Source organism: Chiloscyllium plagiosum, unplaced genomic scaffold (genome assembly GCF_037043375.1).
Source record: "Chiloscyllium plagiosum isolate Xiang-an unplaced genomic scaffold, Cpla_swu_hap1 HiC_scaffold_17, whole genome shotgun sequence".
Classification (NCBI taxonomy): Eukaryota; Metazoa; Chordata; class Chondrichthyes; order Orectolobiformes; family Hemiscylliidae; genus Chiloscyllium; species Chiloscyllium plagiosum.
In genome coordinates this window covers 60,191,847-60,213,206 of record NW_028270155.1, presented here as the reverse complement: position 1 = coordinate 60,213,206, position 21,360 = coordinate 60,191,847, and the positions used below count along the sequence as shown (strand labels likewise).

General features: G+C 43.8%; 1 protein-coding gene across 1 annotated transcript in view; it reads left to right on the top strand.

Annotated features, from left to right (window-relative positions):
* snrkb (SNF related kinase b) overlaps window positions 1-20,687 on the top strand; it is a 124,966-nt gene extending 104,279 nt beyond the window's left edge. The window contains exons 3-5 of the mRNA XM_043707176.2: window positions 12,727-12,939; window positions 17,599-17,742; window positions 18,941-20,687. Of these exons, the coding sequence (XP_043563111.2) occupies window positions 12,727-12,939; window positions 17,599-17,742; window positions 18,941-20,012 (1,429 nt within the window). The 3' untranslated portion in view covers window positions 20,013-20,687. The remainder of the gene's footprint in view (window positions 1-12,726; window positions 12,940-17,598; window positions 17,743-18,940) is intronic.
* The last annotated feature ends 673 nt before the right edge of the window (window positions 20,688-21,360 follow it).

Here is a 21,360-nt window from a genome sequence, read left to right as displayed (position 1 = left end):
CTATCTCACCTAAATCTCAGAATGTTAAGCTACCAGTCTTGTCCCTCTCTCAACCAAGTCTCTGATAGTATCATAGAATAGAATAGAATCCTAGAATCCCTACAGTATGGAAGCAGCCCATTCAGTCGACACCGACCCTCCAATGAGCCATCAATATCTCCCTCCATCTCTCATCCCTGTAACCCTGTATTTCCCGTGGCTAACCCACCTAACTTACACATCCCTGGTCACTATGGGAAATTTAGCATGGCCAATCCACCTAACCGGCACATATTTGGACTGTGGGAGAAAATTGGAGCACCTGGAGAAAACCCAAGGAGACACTGGGACAATTTCACATACTGACCTACTGCACTAGATCCTACCTCCCCAGGCCACACTAGTTTAAACCCTCCCAAGTAAACCTTCCTCCAGGATATTGGTGTCCCCCCAGTTTAGGTGCAACCCCTCCTTCTTGTATAGGTCACACCTGTGCTAGAAGATCTCTGAAGCCCTCCTCTTATACCAACCCTTTAGCCATGTATTTAATGGTACTATCTCCCTATTGTTTGTCTCACTGACATGACACATGAAGTGATTAACAGGTTACAACCCAAGAAATCCTGCTTTTTAAGTTCCCACCGCATTCCCAGAACTCCCTTTGCAGGACCTCTTCTCTCTCCCTGCCTCTGTCGTTAGCACCAATGTGGACCCACAACCTCTGGCTGCTCACCCTACCCCTTCAGAATGTCCTGTGCCTGCTCAGAGACATCCTTTACCCTGACAACAGGGAGGAATGCCCCATCCTGGAGTCTCACGGAAAGTCTACCTGCTCCCTTGACCATATAGTCCCCTATCACTACTGCTCACCTACAATTCAACCCTCCCTGCTGCACGACAGTGGTGCCACTGATCTGGCTGCTGTTGCTGCTGCTTTCCCCTGAGAAGCCATTCACCTGACAGGCTGCAAGACATGGAATAATCACAGGTGACTGCACTGCCTGCCCAACTTGCTGGTCCCCTCGATGGTCAGCTAACACTTCTCTGTCTGTGTAGCCCTTACTGGTGGTTTGTCCAGCTCACTATCTATGACATCCATGGGCCGGAATGTTCTGGTCTAGTCTGCTAATCTTTCCACTATATGTTGCTGACCTATTGCCCTAATCAAATCCCCACGCTCTCCATGCTAAAGGCCCGCCTGGGACCCTCTATTAGCAATCCTGTATCCTGGCATTTTCCTTCCTTTTGCCAGTAGCAGGCAGAAGGGCAGACCGAGCTGGTAGAGTATCGACCTACCTTGCCACTCTGTCCTATCGTGTGTAAATAGATGAGGCGTGGATTCACTGCCTATTCCAAGCTAATGTAAATTCTAGAAATGATCAGGAGCTGCAGGGCGTTTGCGGCAGAGTTATATTCATAAAGGTTTTGACAGGAGGCATCATAGAAGTTCTGAAGAAAGCTGGATATGGCATAAAATGGACTGCGATTTCTAAAAATGGTCAAAACCTGCGTGTGTCTTTATGCCGCCCCAGGATATTGTTGGTTCATTTCCGCTGATCAGAAATGAGCGTGTTGAGTTCCTCCTCAATTGACATTGCCCCATAATTATGCTGCAAGTTTCACTGCAATTTTGGACCAGGCTTCACTAATCCTACTCTCTGTTATGTTGTTCAAGTGATTCAAAATGGAATAGAGGTCTGAGTCTTTAAATTCTAGTAACACATAGATGTGAAACTATTTAATACAAATTCATGCATTGAGCTGAAGCTATCATGCTGCATTGATCTCCTTGAAGAGATTATTTAAAGATGGCTCACTTCTTTTAAGGTGCTTTGGTGGCCAGCAACATCACTGATGTGTATAATCTGCAAAGGCAGCTTGCTGAGATGTGAATAAAATAAATCGCATGGGAATAGCAATGATGGAAAAGCCTATTTTTGTCTGAGTGTTATGGAGATAGGGTAAAAACATCAAACGGTTCACTGATTCATTCTTTCGTACTTAGTGAGCAAGACATCCTGCGTATTTGATGCTGCAGGATTCAAGGGATTTGATATAATATTAACAGTAAAGGTCCAGAGTGTCGGTTTTATGATATAGGAGTAACTGTGAGATATATCACTTCAAAAAACGAATCAGATTAGGATCTGAGAGGTAAAATTAAATTCCAAAGCTATAGAAGGTTTTGACAAAACCCTGCATTATCTTAAATTGTAACAGAAACTGTAACTGAGTAGCAATACTGAATAGGGAATTGAAAAGGATATTGCAGAGCATCTCAGTGCTGTTGTCCTTCAGACTGACCTGCTAATCACTGGCACTGTATTTTGTTCAATCAATCACAGCAGAATTTATGGACAATCTTCTTTGCAGTGATATGTTGCCCATCGGTAGCTTAGCACTTACAGAGAAGAGATGCCAGTCTTGGGCATAATGCCAGCCTTGCTGCAAATCATTGCAGTGATGAAGCTATTCAGGGGCCACTGCTCTCACATTGGAAGTACAACAGTGCTCACTGTTACTGTACTCCTCATGACCTCTTTGGCAGAGAAACCATTGAAGTCAGAAAGGTATTTGGCAAAAATAAGATTCATTGCTGTGAACATGAATATAGTGAGTGTAATATCTTTAGTGCCCTGCACTAAGGAGGGTTAACCCAGATTTCAGTACTTCAGTCCAAAAGTGAAGCTAGTTTACAAATTTATCTCCAAGTTTTTAGTTAACAATTGGGAAACTTACTCTCAACAAACTATGACTAACTTGCATCACATGGACACTGTAGGATCGAGGATATGAAACACTGTTGCTTTTCATTCATCTTGTGTGAAGGAATTTGAAAATTACATGTTCATGAGATTTTGAATTCCTGTATTCCAGCCATTTGATTTAGTACTGCATTGTTTCTATTACTGAATAAAATATACAATAGTTTTTAAAGTGATCACTGTTTTCCTTTTGAGTAGTGAGGTTGATCAGGGTGCACTGAGATATACTGTCATCATGTATTGCAGAGATACCTATCTCTATTTAACTTCCTTTTACCAAACTGTGCCACCTTACATTTGCTGACATTGAATTCCAGCAGCCAGTTTTCCACCATTTTATCAAAATCTGCTTGAAGCCTCCCTTAGTTTAATATGCCTCCTTGTTTAATATCACCTGTGGTACAGAATGGACAGAAATGGTAATATAACACAACCTTATGATACACCTTTAATCCCTTTGAACTATGTGAGGAAGCTGACATTTACTCCTAATCTCTTTTCTACCCTCTAGCCAGTTTATAATTGGTATTGGTATGGTCCACTTAGTTCTGTAGCCTTTCCTCCTCCTCTGGTAGTTTCCGATGTTGCGTTGTCAAACAATTTCTTTAAAAGCAGGACCATTGCATTCCCCATTTTCCATATTGTTACGGACTCAACAAAGTTGTTTTCTCTGGAATCCACTTTGATTGCCCTAACCTCCTCATTAATCTGATGTTTGGTAACTTTATTTTTACTGACCTTCATGGGTACAATAATTAAAGTTAAATTCCAGTGTAGTATAGTGGGGTGTTCTATGGTGAGAACAGTCAAGTCTCCTTTATGCTGAGCTTTGATCTAGGTCTTCCAGTCATACAAATTATGGTGTGGGATTATTCCGAAGATGCACGGGGAAGTGTCCTGGCTAACAGTTATCCCTCTACCATTGTTGCTAAAGCAGATAATTAATTTTGTTTCTGGGAAATTACTGTGCACACATTGACATTTTTCTTAAATTGAAAGCTGTTCTGTAAAACATACAGAGACACCCTGAAGGTAGGGTGTAAAATGTAAAAACAGGACATGCATTTTTTTTAACCATTTTATCTTTCCTGCTGGAAAGCTGGATGAAGATGCTGTATCACTCACTATCTGGGTGTGCTGGGGGGCTACCTGAAGCCCATGTCATGCCAAACCAGCCTGGGGGGCTAATCCAAACCTTAAAAGTTACAGTGGCAATGCCAGAGATGGCTGATTCCACTAATCTGCATAGGAATGATCTTTGTGGAGCATATCATCTCCTGACAGAACAGGCTGGCAATTGCTGTTCAATATCGGGCTATAACAAATAATTAAAATGATGTCATACAGTTAAAAAAAATCTTGTAGAATCGGATACCGCTTATTGCACTCCACGCATAAGGACAACAATCATTGATTGCTCACAACATGCCTTGGGAGAGTGCCATAGATAATTAACCTAAATTTCCCTGACACGAAGTCAGAGTTTGAAATGTGTTTTAGAATAGTTGGTGCATTAGCTCTTAAAAACAATCTCGCAAAGTCGCTGCAGGAGTGCCAGCTTTTCTTAGGTGTTATGGTTGGCTGCTGTGGACTGACCTGGCCTTAGTGTGACCGGGCAGGGCTTTCCTACCTTGTAGCTTTTTTTGCGTCCCATTCTATCAGCACCTTCTTATCAATGTATCTGGGTAGGGGAACAATTTGAACCTGTCAGCCGTGCCTGACTTGTGTCAAGTGTTCTTTTTGACTGAAGTGCAGCAGTGAGTGGTACGGAGACTGGCAGTTTATTCGCTGCAGGATTTGAGACAGCAACATGGTCGTCTGCTGCTTCCCTGGTGTACAGCACAACACACCTTTTCCCGCTTGGGTCTTCAGTAATCGAGAAAAGCTGTTCTTCTACCCAAGTGGGTTGTGATAGAAGGTCTTGATCCCCATCTTAATGATTTTGATTATTTTACATTAACCAAGCACTGAACATTTAGATTTTACTTTTCTTTTCCCCTCATGATATTTGGTTCATTTTTTAAAAAAAAAATTCTATAATTGAGTCTGTGGAGATATTTGTTGCACAGAGACTAGCTGAGTTGTCGCACCTCAGTAAAATGGTTCATCTTCAGGTGTGACCTGAGTTTGTTTTTGTTCATAGGATGTGGGCATCACTAGCTGGACCAGTATTTATTGCCCATTCCTAATTACCCATGAGAAGGTGGTGGTCAGCTGTCCTTCTTGAACTGCTGCATTCCATGTGCTGTAGGTAGACCTCCAATGACCTTTGGGAGAGAGTTCTCGGCTTTTTGACCCAGCCACAGTAAAGGTATAGCGATATATTTCCAAGTCAGGATGGTGAATTGCTTGGAAAGGAGCTTTCAGTTGGTGGTGTTCCCATGAATCTGCTGCCCTTGTCCTTCTAGATGGAGGTAGCCAAGTGTTGGATGGGTACTGTTTGAGGGGGACGGAACTCTGAGTCCCAGTCTTGAAAGACTGTTGATTCTTGAAAGACTATTATGAGAGCATCTTTGTCAAGCCTGACTGGAATCTCGGCCACCCAGCACTGGTGACTAATGACAGTTCTGTTCCAGGGAGTGCAAGAATAACTGCTTGACCCTTCTCCAGTGCTACTGTTGAGACCAGTGAAGTAATTATAGTCTAAACCTGGGACCCTTCCTTGTCTGTATGAATCATGTCATGAGCCAAAACCTGGATATGGTGGATTTCAGTGAACTGGTTTTAACAGTAAAGGGATCAATGAATTCATTAATGACATTGAACAATTGATTTGGAACTGGTGTAAGTAACGGGCTACGGCAGAAACATTAAAAATGGTCCAACACATTTATCCATTTCATATTCAACAATGCAAGTTGACAGAGAATACCATACAGAATGACCTATGGGACACACTCATGGCTAGTAGTTGGATACTCAGCTGATTGTTTACTGTTGATGTAAACATATTTGTGTATGCATTAGCTTTTGCAAGATGTACCTGCTATAGCTGTAGTATTGCACTTCTCCAGGTTTTGGCTGGAGGTTGTGCTGCATGTAAATGAGTTAGAAGGCTGGCCAATCAGTGATTCAGGATGAAAAAGGGGTCGTACATGAGGACTACGAGCAGGAGCAGGCCATTTGGTCCTTTGAGCCTGCTCCACCATTCAGTAAGATCATGGTTGATCTTTTCATGGCCTCACTCCACTTACCCACCCTCTCACCATAACCCTTAATTCCTTTATTGTTCAATAAAAAAATCTATCTTAGCTTTCAAAACGTTTACTGAAGCAGCATCTACCACTTCACTGGGCAGGGAATTCTATGGATTCACAACCCTCTGGGTGAAGTTCCTTCTCAATTCGCCCTAAATTTGCTCCCCTTAATTTTGAGGCTTTGCTCTCTGGTCCTAGTTTCACCCGCCAGTGGAAACGTCCTCTCTCCTTCTTTCTTATCTATTCCTTTCATAATTTAATATGTTTCTAATAAGATCCTCTCTTTCCCCCCCCCCCCCCCCAATTCTTCTTTCTTCCAATGAATATAATCCCAATCTACTCAGTCTCTCCTCATAAACCAACTCCCTCAACTCCAGAATCTAGTGAACCTCCTCTGCACCCCTCCAGTACATCCTTTCTCAAGTAAGGAGACCAAATCTGCATGCAGTACTCCAGATGTGGTCTCACCAGCACCCTGTATAGCTGCAACATAGCCTCTCTACTTTTAAACTCAGCTCTGACACCCCCAAGTCTGTCCACCATCTACAAGGCACAAGTCAGGCGTGTGATGGAATGCTCCCCTCTTGCCCACCGGGTGTAGCTCCAACAACACTCAAGAAGTTTGACACCATTCAGACAAAGCGACCTACTTGGTTGGCACCACATCAACAAACATTAAAACCCTCCACCACCAGCGCTCAGTACCAGCAGTGTGTACTATCTGCAAGATCCTTAGAACAGCACCTTCCAAACCCACAACCACTTCCATCTAGAAGGACAAGGGCAGGAGGTACTTGGAAACACCACCACCTGCAAGTTCCCCTCCAATCCACTCACCACCTTTCCTTGGAGAAATATACCACTGTTTCTTCAGTCATTGGGTCAAAATCCTGGAATTCCCTCCCTACTGGCACTGTGGGTCAACCCACAGCAAGCGGACTGTAGCGATTCAAGAAGGCAGCTCCCCACCACCTTCTCCAGGTCAAATAGGGATGGACTATCAATGCTGGCCAGGCAGCGACATCCAAGTCCCACAAATGAATTTAAAAAAAACTCAATCCCTTTAGCAGTGTAGGACAAAATTCCATTTCCCTTCCTTTACTGAAGTAGCATCTGCAACAGACACCTGTTGTGTCTGATCAGGGTCAGGTGCGGTGTACAAAGCCCTGGGCTTTCCCCATTGGGCTCAGGGTTTCTCCCCCTTCGCTTAGATACACGACACAAACAATTTTGTTAGGTACTGTATGTAATAAGCATGAGCACTCTATTCAGTTCCACGTTATCAGGGGGAACCACCAACTGCTTTCTCAGGAGTTGAGTGTAGAACTCTTACGACTAGGATTGGGGTGCTTTTGACAGGTGAGGACTGGAAGTCATTCAGATGTTTCATAGTTTCTGTGGCATTCAGTGAGAATTTATTGGCTGTTAACAATTGGGGTAAAGGTGGCAGGGGTACAGTGTAAATCTCACAGCAGGCCATACCTGTACCTGCAGCAAGTACAAAGCACCTAGTATAGCAGCTATTAACCCTCTATGCTGCATCGAAGGCTAAGATCTAGAGAAGACAAGGAAAAGTTAAGTGCATTATCGTGTAAATAAAAATGTATGACGTTCAATCTACTGGAGCTGTCAGTAGCATGTGTTGCCTGAGGGGCTGCAGCACATCCAGTGTATCAGAGCTGACGGGCTGATGCGTAAGGCTTGCTTCAGTCAGTATTTGAGAGAGCTGTGTGCATTTTTGAATGATTAGATTAGATTACCCACAGTGTGGGACCAACCCATTTGGCCCACCAACCCTCCGAAGAGTAACCCTACCAGACCCATTCTCCTACGTTTACCCCTGACTAATGCACCTAACGGCCAATTCACCTGACCTGCACATCTTTGGATTGAGGGAGGAAACCCTCGTAGACACTGGGAGATCAGTGCAAACTCCACACAGGCAGGGGCCCAAGGCTGGATTCAAACCCGGGTCCCTGGCGCTGTGAGGCAGCAGTGCTAACCAGTGAGCCACCGTACTGCCCCAGTGTTCCTAATTTTGTTTTTTGTTCCTAATTTTGTCATTGCTAATTGACAAGTGTCTCAGACAGCTGCAGTGAAGTGTAGTGGGAAAGCAGTGAAGGTATTCTGCTGTATGATTGACTGTAGTTATCAATGTGCATCTTCTTCACTTCCTGTCTGTGCGCAATATAAGGTATTGAGAGGGATAGAGATACAGAAGGCACGTTGAGAGAATAATCCAGTGAAGATGTGATAGAGTGTGGTGCTTTGCTTAGAATAGTCTCTGGGGCTGGTGTTTTGTGTTCAACAGCCTGTAGGCTGCAGATTCGAACCAGCTGTGTTCCCATACCAAAATACTGTACATAAACACTGCCTGTTTTTAATCACCACTTCAACACAATATGAAAGAAAAAAGGCTGTGGTGCAATTTGGGGAGCGCCAGGTTGGATCTACCATTCATCATGTTTACCAGACTCGGTCCAGTTCACAAGTTCGAGGGAGATGCAGAAAGGAATGCACTATTTCTTTTCGTCAGACAAGTATGTTTAAGGTTACGGAAGCAAATAAGATAGATCAGCTTACAGATCACCCATTATTTATGACAGAATGAACTTGAGGCATTGAACAACCTCCTCTCATTCTTAAATTCCTCACTGGATATTATACCCTGGCAAAGGCAAGGTTTGGATGCTTTTCCCATGTCTCACTCTGAGACCGGGACATTGTGGTCCTCCACTGGGGCTGCATAACCTCCAAGTATCTGGGAAATTATAGTGAGAGGAAAACAATGACCTCAAAATAGGAGGGGAATTACTTATAAACACGTACAAGCTAACAACAATCTAAATCGTAGCAATTTTTAAAACTCGAAAGTGCCCCTGTAATGCCATCATACTCCCAGAGGGGAATAGGGTTGATCTTTCGTTAGAGAGAGACAACTGGAGAGTTTAACCAGAAGGACTCCATGCCTCAGGCAAGGGCTGAGGTTGAGAAGGCAGGATTTAGTGAACCTGCGCTGTTGACATCACCACCCAGCTAGTGGAGCTAACCAGGGCCCATTAAAGTATTAATAGTCTCTCGTTTGGGCTCATGAGGAAATAAAGGATTCAAGCCCCTTCTGTCAAATGTCCTCAAAATAATTGTTAGAAAAATCCTCTGCAAAACCTCCTTTCTTAAAAGAAACATGGGAGCAATGTCTGTTGGGAGTTTTTGGCCAGAGACCATTGTTTCAAATGGGCTGGAATGTTTGAGAAAAGTACTTTCATTGTCTTCATTGGGCAGGATGTAGCTGCTGGTTGGAACTTCTGGGCAAAAAGCTGGTGCGCTGCATTTCTATTGGATTCCAGCCAGCTCTCCATCCCGTGGTGGCATCTTCCACTTGGACAGAGAGCTCAAACCAACCACATGATAGGGAATCAGCTGTTCTTTCAGAACTGCCAACAAACACACCAAAATCAGATGGTGTGCACGCAACCATTTGACCTGGGTTTTATCGATCAGACAATGTTATCTGTTGGTTTGCAGTCACCAACATTGAGAGCTTCACAATGGTGAGAATTGCATCATGCTGAAGTGTCAGGTTTCAGAATGTGAGACGGTGGAATTCCTGAATCACTTTGGCGAAAATGTTCTCATTACTGCTTACCTTGCGTGCAGCAAAATAATTCCTGATGCAGCGTACCACCTAATCAGGTTAAATCAGTATGTTTACAGATTCTTTGATGAATGTTGAAGGTGTTGGAATTTGGGAAAAACTGGTTTCCTCACAACATCTCAGCGAGTCTGATCTTGTGTGTGCACTTGGCAGGTTGAGAACAGTTTGGAGCGTGCTGTTGACATCCTGACTGAAATCTGAATGGCAGAGTTATGAGTCAGTTCTGACTCAGTGGTGTAAACTTGCTCGTGAGTCAGAAATTTCTATGTCCGATCATCAATCCTAAGATTTGAGGATCTAGGCTTATAGTATTGGGAACGCTGACTTTTTGACATTAATTTCAAGCTCTGTCAGGAAGACAGAAAGGATCCCATGGTATTATTTGAGGAAGAATGGAGGAGTTCTCCTGGTCAACACTTATCCTTCAATAAACATCATTTAAGAAACCAATAATAATTTAACTCATTGTTTGTGAATCCTTACTGTGTATACAGTGGCTTCCATCTTGACCTAGATTAAGCCCTGATTAGGTTTTATTAGGACCTTCTGAAGGTGTGAAAGGCGCTACATAAATATACATTCCATTTGTTTCTTCTTTCTCTCAAAGTCCAGGGATTGCACCTGGACTTTTGCTTTTCAAATCCTTTTTTGAAATTTGTTCCTTAATGCTGTGAGGCTTTTTCCAGCATCTGTTCCCAGTGGATTCTTAGTGCTGGCGGGAAAATACCATGATTTCAGGCCAGGGCCTGTGGGCTTTCTGTGACTGAACTTGCAAATATTTGGCTTCAAGAAACTGCAGTAATCCAAAGTGTGCTTCTGAATTCCCATCTGAACTTTGAACTCCCAAATTGAAGACATTTGACAGCTTAGGGGCTATTTATTTAAAATCTAGAGTGATAAAAGTTTATGGAAATTTAAGAAGTTCAATCCATGGTGTATGGGCAATTCATTCCTATTCACAATTCTATTTCTTCATGTTAGCTGGTTTTGTTTGGAATGGGACTAGAACTCCCTACCTGTGACTGAGACCAGAGTGCAACCATGAGCCAAGTCCAGCAGTATAAAGCTGGATGCCAAATGTCTTAATTTTCACAGGTTTCCCAAGCACCCAACAAATTCAGGTACAAGTGGAAAAAATAGCCCACTGCACTCTTTAACTTTTTGTGATATTACTTGAACTGTCCTTCAGTATTCCCAAAACCAACTTAACGTAGCTATGTAGTTGGGTCTGTATGTGTCAGTGAGGACCTGGTATTCACATGGGAGATGAATTTGAAATGTGTTGTTTGTGGGTCCACTTAAGCAAGTCCAGCTGCTGACACTGCGCATCAGAAAATGGAAACTGCAGTCAAAAGGTCAATATTTAATGATTAGCAACTGTAAACCTTACAACTTCACTAATTCAACGGCTGATTTATTAACCCTGAGAGACATGCTTTGAGCAATTTCCAGTCCTGGGTCTAAACGCACACTGCATTGATGAAATTAGCACCAGGACATTTGCAAAAGCTCTTAGAAGCCCATTGTTTGCATCTCTGCAAATGGGTGCTGGTGAATGGTTCCTCGTTTGCTGAGCTCCACGGGGAATAGCAGGAGCAATAACATTCTTTGAATGCAATGTGCATGTCTCTGTTCCTCTGTGTGACTGTGAGATGCTTCTGTTGTTGTTTTTTAATTCATTATTGTATGTCATGCGTTTATGTATATTACTGTGCAACAGAATGTGCCTCACATCACTGTCACTGCCTATAGCTGATTCTTGTATTAAACAGCACATTCCTGTTCCTACATTGTACACAGGGAAGTCAGTGGTGTCTTGTGTCAAAGAGATAATAATTAGGTCACAGCGTCAGTGCAGAATTCCGGTCGGATGGGTCGTGAAACTGCTGGACTTGTTCCTGACGTTGAATGTATTTTGGGGAACGGGGGGGATGTTTTTGGCAGGTAGGGAGTTCTCACAGATTCAAATTCTATCTTACCTATTGCCTGAAGTGGTGTATTGTTTTACTGGACAGGTCTTTATTTAGGTGGCTTCCAAGTTTGCCATGAGAGTTGTGTGTGTCTGGGGAACTTCCCTCAAATGAAGGAGTAGGCTGCATAATGTTTTTCTCCGTTGTGGGGTGGGTTTATTTAGATTAGATTAGATTCCCTACAGTGTGGAAACAGGCCATTCGGCCCCACCAATCCACATTGACCCTCTGAAGAGTAACCCACCCAGACCCATTTCCCTCTGACTAATGCCCCTGGCACTATGGGCAATTTAGCATCTGACCTGCACGTCTTTGTGATTGTGGGAGAAAACCAGAGGAAACTCACGCAGACACGGGGAGAATGTGCAAACTTCACGCAGACAGTCGCCTGAGGCTGGAATCGAACACGAATCGCTGGCAGTGTGAGGCAGCAGTGCTACCACTGAGTCACCGTGCTGCCCTTATTGGGCTGAGTAACCCTGGAAGCTAGCCATGACCCTCCTGCAGGTACCCCACTAAAGTATAAGCAATCCAGAATCCCATCCCTCAAGAAACCAGAGAGATACATAGTACTGGGATGGCTGGAGCATCTGTGGTAGGGTGTCCCGAGGATTTACTGTGATCACAACAGCTTCTGGTATTTATAGTCCAGGCAATTGATGTTTGTTCTAGACTGCACTGCTCTGATGCTGCTGCAAAGAATGTACTTGTAATGTGACAGAAAGCTAGCATCTCACATCATTAGCACTTATAGTCCATCTCCAAGAGTTAAGCAGCCCTTTTCATTACCACTCTGGTACTTTGCAAATATTTGGTCATTCACGGTAACACTCCTGAAATCCTCACCTGCTGTCCTGGCATAAATTTCGAACCCAGTTCGTTTTTAGCAGCGATGACCAGATCAGCTGAAGAGAGGTTAGGGTCAGCTGCTAACCGGCTGTGACACTCTGTTCTTGGGTATTCCTTGAAAGGTCTGAGGCCTGTTCGCAACTCCCTCAGAACAGGTTTCCATCCTTTGCTGACCGAAAGTGGCAGGAGGATAGGTCTTCTCCTGAGAGAGAAGTTTAAACCTGTGGTGAACTGCGTGCAAATGAAGTCCTTTTGGGTTTGCGAGTCCTTCCACCCACTAATGTGTTTTTTTGCTCTCTGCCTCTTTGCAGTTTGATCTCCAGGATGCTGCAGAGGGATCCGAAGAAGAGGGCGTCTCTGGAAGAGATTGAGGGTCATCCATGGCTCCAGGGTGTTGACCCTTCTCCGGCCAAGAAGCTGAGCCTGCCTCTCACGTCCTATAAGAGCCTCTCCGAGGAAGAGCATGAAATAATTATTCAGGCAATGGAATGTGGCAACATCGCGCAGAGGGAGCTGATCCAAGAGTAAGTAGATATTTATAATACCTTGCAGTCATCTTTTGGAGAGGTCAGTGTTAAAGACTGAGGGGAAGCTGTTTAAAATGTATCTTATCCAATCGCGCTCCCCAGCCACGTCAGGATATTTTCAGTTAAACAAATCTTGGAGCTGGGTTTGCAGATAACTGTTTCCTCAGTCCATTGTTTACGTACTTGAGCTTTGACAATCCAAATTTGCAACGGACTTCCCCATCTTGTTTAAGTTGATGCCTTACTCGCTTTTGTAACCTCTTCCTTTACCTTGGTGGAGCCAGATAAGCAGCTGACTGGCCATCGCAGGGAAATCTGCCAGAGGTTTGGCTCTGCATGTTCTGTCAGGTTAGCCATTGTGCTGAATTCAACAGCCAGATTAAATTCCCTGCAAACATACCTGTTGGAGGCAGACTACTGTACATGGGAGGAGAGGAAGGGAGCAGGCAATGAAAACCTGAGATCATATTGGAGCTCAGAGGCACTGGGTCACTGCTTATCCTGCTCCTAAAGCAAATGTTTTCTGTCTATTTGTGACTGGGTGATTGGCTTGTGTCTGAATGCAGTGTGTGGAGTACACCATGAAAAAGCTGCGAGCTAGGCACCAGGGCAGATAAACTGAAAGCTTTGTAATGAGGCTTTCATATTGCTATTGGTAAGAGATAATATATTCCTCAAATAACTGCTCAGTGAATTGTTAGGTTAACGAAGCCTTGAACAAAACGTTCAGTAGGTTTTTTTTTGTTTGACAAGTGAAGAATAGACATGGTGCAACTTCTTGGATGGAACTGATCCTTATTGATGCCAAGATTTTATGCAAAAAGGAGGGGAGGGGGTTGGTCGTGGAAAGAGCACAGAAATAAGTCAAGGGGGATCTGAGTAAACCTAACTATTTAACTAAGCTGCATGTAATTAATTATAAAGTTAATGGGAGTAAATGGGGCGTGTGGAATGAAACACCCATGAAGATTGAGTCGATGTCCAGCCTCAGGTGGCCCTGAGAGTTGTATTTGAATGGATTTCTACACCAGTTCTCCCTTGTTGTGTGATTGGCATTGCCATCTGTCTCTCTCCAGTCTACAGCAGGAGAGGTGAGAGTTTGAGTGCTGGCTGCTGCCTGAATAGTGATCTAGCAGATGGCTGCAAACTGCATCAACCATTAGGCCTCAATATTAGAAACAATAAGGGATTGATAATGTTGGATCATCTCTTGGGCCTTATTAGTGTCGGTAACATTAGTCGCACTCCACAGCTCTGTAACCGAGGCCTCCTGACAGCTTCTCAGGATGACATCATGCCTTTTGGGAAGGCGACAGTGAAGATTTATTTCAGTTTTATATAATTCATTAATCCGCTTAGCCAGAAATCGCGACCTTGTCATTTAATCTTTACCAGATATTGCACCATCAATAAGGATGATATCATAGCTAATTTTAGTTCATGATGCCACCTGGTGCTTTCAGCAAGTACTGCAAGGTTACATCTAAGCAATTGCAATTCTTGCTCAAATAATGGCATTTTACTTCAGAACCCTGTGCAAACTAAAGGCTGAATTCCACTGCACTGGAAAAGATCATATCTAGCCTAAGTAATCAGGCTAAAAACATCGAAACATGTACCATACTTCCCACCTATGGTAATGCAGTGATTTTATTTTACTGAAGCTTTGTGTGGCTTAAGTTCATATTTGTCAGATTAAGGGAATGTGTAGCATTTGTTGGTAGATTAGTGAGTGGTGCTGATGGACCCATGATTTAATGTTGTTTGCCTTCACCAGAATCTTTATTCCAGCTTTTGCAAACTCCAGCCTCAAGCACTCCAGTTTCTCCTCGCCAACATTTAATACTAAACTTCCAATGTTCTCAGCCTATTCCATACTAAATCCCTATGATATGTTGCCAGCTAGTTCCAAAGAAAAGCAGGTTCCCAACTTTAGAGAATGTTGTTGGTGGTTTAATTAGCTGTGCACTTATTTGCAAAGTAAGGGTTATTTCCTATTGTTTTCCTCAATGTAGCTGCAGGTTATTTCACAGCAACAATAAAGATGATTGTGCACTGCATCAGGTAGCAATGCTTGCAGACAGCGTGTGTTGTCAATTTGTGGTTCCTGATTTCCTGCTTTATAGTTCCTGCTGCCTCCGAACTCTCCTGTGGTCCCTTAATTTCTCCTCCCTGTGCTCTCTCTCTCTCATTCTCTCTCTTGCACGCTCTCATTCTCTCTCTGTCTCTCTGCCTCTCTGCCTCTCTGCCTCTCTGCCTCTCTGCCTCTCTGCCTCTCTGTCTATCTGTCTCTCTGTCTCTCTCTGTCTCTCTCTGTCTCTCTCTGTCTCTCTCTGTCTCTCTCTGTCTCTCTCTGTCTCTCTCTGTCTCTCTCTGTCTCTCTCTGTCTCTCTCTGTCTCTCTCTGTCTCTCTCTGTCTCTCTGTGTCTCTCTGTGTCTCTCTGTGTCTCTCTGTGTCTCTCTCTCTCTCTCTGCTCTCTCTCTCTCTCTCTCTCTCTCTCTCTCTCTCTCTCTCTCTCTCTCTCTCTCTCTCTCTCTCTCTCTCTCTCTCTCTCTCTGCCTCTCTCTCTCTCTCTCTCTCTGCCTCTCTCTCTCTCTGTGTTTAACTTATACCTGGAAGCCTCAGATCCACGACTGCAACTGAGGAATCAGCACTTTGCATGTGGTGTATGATCTGCATGAATTGAACTCAAATCACCAATTTCTAAAGTGAAAAACAAATTAAAAGGTAAAGGCGCTAGTTTACGACATCACAGGTTGAGTAGCATTGATAAGAAAAATACAACAGGATGTGGACCAGATGGGCCAATGGGCTGAGAAGTGGCAGATGGAGTTTAATTCAGATAAATGCGAGGTGCTGCATTTTGGGAAGGGAAAGCAAATCTTAGCAGGATTTATACACTTAATGGTAAGGTCCCAGGGAGTGTTGCTGAACAAAGAGACCTTGGAGTGCAGGTTCATAGCTCCTTGAAAGTGGAGTCGCAGGTAGATAGGATGGTGAAGAAGGCGTTTGGTATGCTTTCCTTTATTGGTCAGAGTATTGAGTACAGGAGTTGGGAGGTCAAGTTGTGGCTGTACAAGACATTGGTTAGGCCACTGTTGGAATATTGCGTGCAATTCTGGTCTCCTTCCTATCGGAAAGATTTTGTGAAACTTGAAATGGTTCAGAAAAGATTTACAAGGATGTTGCCTGGGTTGGAGGATCTGAGCTATGGGGAGAGGCTGAACAGGCTGGGGCTGTTTTCCCTGGAGCGTCGAAGGTTGAGGGGTGACCTTACAGAGGTTTACAAAATTATGAGGGGTATGGACAGGATAAATAGGCAGAGTCTTTTCCCTGGGGTTGGGGAGTCCAGAACTAGAAGGCATAGGTTTAGGGTGAGAGGGGAATGATATAAAAGAGACCTAAGGGGCAACTTTTTCATGCAGAGGATGGTACATGTATGGAATGAGCTGCCAGAGGATGTGGTGGAGGCTGGTACAATTGCAACATTTAAAAGGCATTTGGATGAGTATATGAATAGGAAGGGTTTGGAGGGATATGGGCCGCGTGCTGGCAGGTGGGACTAGATTGGGTTGGGATATCTGGTCGGCATGGACGGGTTGGACCAAAGGGTCTGTTTCCATGCTGTACATCTCTATGACTCTATGACTCTAAGTATTGGGGAAATTCAATAATTGGGTAATATTGAACTTTGATTGTAAACTTAGATGACTATAAGCTGGAGAAGAGAGAGCTAAACTTGAGGATTTTCACAGTTCAGGAGAAGATGATACACTTTTAGCACAGTTAGGAAGACAAACATCTGTGAAGCCTTGGAAAGAGAGCAAAGGAAGCTTTATAAAATAATCGTATTTGAATCAGAAAAAAGGGAAGTTACAGTGGAGATGCCGAGAGGTTGGAGGTCATTTGTGTACAGTCATTCTATTTGTGGTGGGAGATTAAGTCAGAGTTAAAATTGTCTTTATGACCCAGTTCTCCCACGCGTATCGTTGAAGGTTTGTTCTCTGGGTGTTGGTGACATTAGTAAGCCCATTGCTGATCATCGTTGGCTTGATTAGGTATTGGGATCATTTCAAAATCCACCGGAACTGAATCTCCTTCTGGCCTGGTTACATGGGTTTCACAGGTTCCTGAAATAACACCACGAAGGTCAGTATCCTGTCACCAAGTGACCCTTTATTTGCACATGCACAGTACATGGCACTGACCCAGCTAGCTCAGAGCCAGCTCAGCGAGTGAGCAGAACCCTCTTGATTATATCTGTCAGCGAGGGCTCTTTGATTAGACCAGGCTAACAGCCCCAATCAGAGAACTCATATTCTACGAGGTCCACCTGTCTGACATCATTACAATCCCTGACGTGAGACTAATGAGCCAATTGATTGGTTGTGACAATTCAGTAGTTTTCATTGCCCATTTTTATCTGGTGCTGGTTTTCAAATTTATTGAACTTGATTCCACTCTGCACTAGATTCCACTCTGTGATGGATTTGATACACCAGCTCCCTCCAGCACAGTAGCTGGAATGGCACCCATTCCCTTCTATTAAGCTAATCACTGACCTTACATTTTTGAGAGAAGAAACTGATTGGCGTGAGTAATTGTTTTGGCTGGCGATTTCACTCAGCAGCCATGTGACTTTATTTTTGTTGCAGGGCTCTGGAAGCAGATAAGTACAATCACATCACGGCCAGCTACTTCCTGCTGGCGGAGAGGATACTGAGGGAGAAGCAGGAGAAACATACCCAGAGTCGGAGCCTTAATCTGGACTATAACTGGAGCACCCACGTCCAATGCAGGTAATTGTTTGGAAAACCCTTTAACTTGATCCTGAGGACCCCTGCAGCTGGATTATAAAGTCCACTGTGTTAATATTGGTTGTCAGGGCCAAATGGCTGAGGAGGCAAATGAGGAACTGAAGCGATCAGTTCGAAAAGGGTAGCAATGTTCACATGTTCTGTTTATGCAGCTGCACTGCTCCATATCCCAGCACCTATGGCCGTTAATAATGTCAAACCCTTGGCTTACATAGAGTTAATAGGCCTTCTGGTGGAGTTAGGATTTATTCACCCAGTACATGCAGTGCTAAGAGCAGCTCTTTCCAAACCTCCAATTCAAGGATCCCACCCAAGTGAGTGAGAGAGAGCTGAGCAGGACATAACGGGCAGCCAGCAAACCATTAGAAATACGACAGGAGTAGGCCATTTGACCCCTCTGGCCTCCTGTGCCATTCAATAGGATCGTGGCTGAACCAGGACTGGACTAGAGCATGATGGGTGGGAGTGCTCACCAAGACTCCATCTCTTTAGAGTTTGACCATGTACCCAGCTGCCCTTTGGTAAATCTACTTTGCAAACTATATATTTTTTTAACCCTGTAAGGGTTTGTACCGAGGTGCTTGTACCTAAGATGGCACCATTAAGAGGCAGCCATTGTTAAAACATTTCACTGTACTTCTGTACTAGAGTACAAGTGACCATAAAAAGGATATTCATTCATAATGCCATGATGTATGTCCATGTTGGTGGCTGCACCCAGGTTTACAGATTGAGTATTGACGTGACCACCTAATCTTTGGAAGATGGTTTTAATCTCCCTTTAGCAAGGGGAATGTGAGTGCATTGAGACAAGACCATCCTCATTTCAGCCACCCACTATAAATAGTCATATGGATGGATCATACAGGCAGCAAGACACTTTGTATTGGTATCATGAGAGGCATTTATCTGATTTTAGGGTTTATTAAAGGATAGGATGGTGCACTGTGCGCCCAGCAAGGTTGGAAAAAAGCCTCAGTGCATCTCTCACTGATTGTATCTAAAATGCAAAAGTTTTCATTTTCTAACTCAAACGTCCTCAGAGTTTTATTGTAGTGTATTGTGAATTGCAACTCAAACAGAGAGAATTCAGGTCATGCACATGTTAGTGGATGTATGACTTGGTGGTTTATTGCGGGTCTTTGTAAAGCACCTCAAACGTGTGCACTTTCTCTTTCAGACCGTCGCTGTCGACACCAGCAAACAGCTTTGTGGATGCTACTGACAGAAGCCCCTTGCCCGAAATGCACAATGGTTTTTCAATAAAGCACTCTACTCCGACCAAAGTCCCCAGCAAACAACTGGAAGCCGAGCAGAAGAACACTGAGAAGGAGGAGATGGGAAACACTAAAGACTTTGTGAAGGTTGTGACTAATGCCCAGGATGTTTCTGTGACCCCATCACCGATGAGAATTCTACTTCGCTCGTCCCTGGAAACCTCTGTCATGCCAAAGAACTTGCCTGTCCTCCAACAGATTTGTGAGGAAGATGAAGAGGAGGAAGAAGAGGTGGAAGCCAATGCAGCAATGGAGATCAAAGCCACACCTTTGCCTAACGTCACGCCAGCTCTGTGCTCTGGTACTAATCACCAAACCTTGTTGGGCTGCCCCAGCAAAGACACCGAGGTGGATGGTAACAAACTGCTCCATGAGATGTGGAGCTGCCAGCGGGAGAGCGGGGTGATGAGCTCCTCTGTCGAAGTGCCAGGGTCAGTGGGGCCACTCTGCTGCAGCAGGTGGGCTGGGAAAAGTGAGCCGCTTTCCAGTTACTTTGGGAACCGGCCGATCAACCTCATGAACGAGAGCAACAACAATAGCACCAGCAAAGGAGTCGTCAGAGCTCCGGTAGACATTAGCGACATCAGTGTTCAGAAGGCTCACCCTTGCCCGCACTCCCAGCAATGCCCAGCCAGCTTAGACTCCAGAGTCACTGAGCCCGTGGTGTCTGGCACTGACTTAGTGAAGGAAAAACTGCAGGCGCTACCGAAATGCGAGGGTCCAAGTGTGGAAAGTCCAAAGCATCTGATTGACCGGATGGCTGAGAACAGTGGGTTGGCAAATGACAGTGCCAGCGTTGACAGCAGTGCAGACACTGTGAATAAATTTGATCCTACTCGGTCAAAAAACATAAACATTAGAGATCGGATTCTGCAAATCCCACTCTGTGAGAAAGCCCTTTCCTTTAAGATCAAACCGAACTCTAAGGAAAACCTCCTCTCCTTTGGACAATTCAATTGTTGTCATGTAATTTAGTATTTTTTTAAAGAAGAAAAATTATATAGTTTGTGTGTGTCTCCACACACACGTTGTAAATATGTATCATCTTTTACAGACTAGGGGTACGACATTAGAAAGGAAGGATATTTAAGGTTGGTTTCTGACTGCACTCCCAAAGTGGGGGAGCTCTGTCTGTCATGAATGTATATTGGAAGCCACTGATTTCCTTACTGACTGTCTGTCTGTTTAAGTGGGTGGGGCTCTCACTGTTACTGATGCATAGACCCAGCTCCCCACCTGAAGTGCAAAATTGGGAAAAATAGCCCTTTAATTCTCATAACTGAATAACGGGTATACAGCGAAATACAATTTGGTGCTGCTTTCTGGGTTGGAAGAAGGTTCAAGAGTGATTCTCCATTCTTTATAACATCTAACTTGTGAAATCCTTCACTGCTCTACCATAAATGGGTAGTCATGTGGTGATTGTACCCTTTTAGGCACAGACCCAGTATCCCATCTTCAAAGTTCCAGATTAATTCACTGATATTTTGAGAACTCATTAGTTGATGAAGACTGTGTTCGGGGAATTTCCTTGTGTACATTCTATGACAGCATACTGTAGACATCTGCCCTGGTTAACTGAAGTGTGTACATAATTGTGTACTTCCTTCATTGTCACCTTTATATTAAAAGAAATCTAGTGTTCGCAGATTAATTTTCACAGGTCTGTTTTATTACTTGTACAAGAAGCGTGACTCTTACTTTAAATGTATAGTGTATGTTCCTCTTCTTTCTATTGTAAATGCTAATCCTTCATTGTACATATCGCACTGTTAGCTCTGGAAGCTGCCCTGCACTAACATGTGAATATGAAATAGCAAGTTTCCCTAAATAGCACATATTTTTAAATACTGTAAATTACTACATTGTCATTTGTTTGTCCTCCTCTTAAGCCTAAGATAAACACATGAAAGGTTGTTGGAAAATTATGCCTCTTTATTAGGTGCATACCATCCCAAAAAAGGCCTGTGTATCATTAGTGTTTGCTAACTGCACATCGAGACACTAAAGGTATGACAAAGTACACACGTGAACTGAGTGAAATGTGCAATTGGAGCACCACTCCCCCATCTCCCAGCAAGCTCTGCCAGCTATTGGATGCAGTCTCTAGTCATTTTTATAAATGACTAATAAAGAATAATGTCCCCTTATTTCCTACGGTTCTTTCTGAAATGTCGAAGACACTGTCTTGATGAATTTGATTCTCGCATCTTAGTTGCTGTGTCACTGTTTGTAAGGGGTTTCAGCAGTAGCAGCCCATGAGCTGAAAGCTCTTCTAAGTGACCATTCCAAACTGTCAGCCAGCACAGTGTTAGAAAGAGCA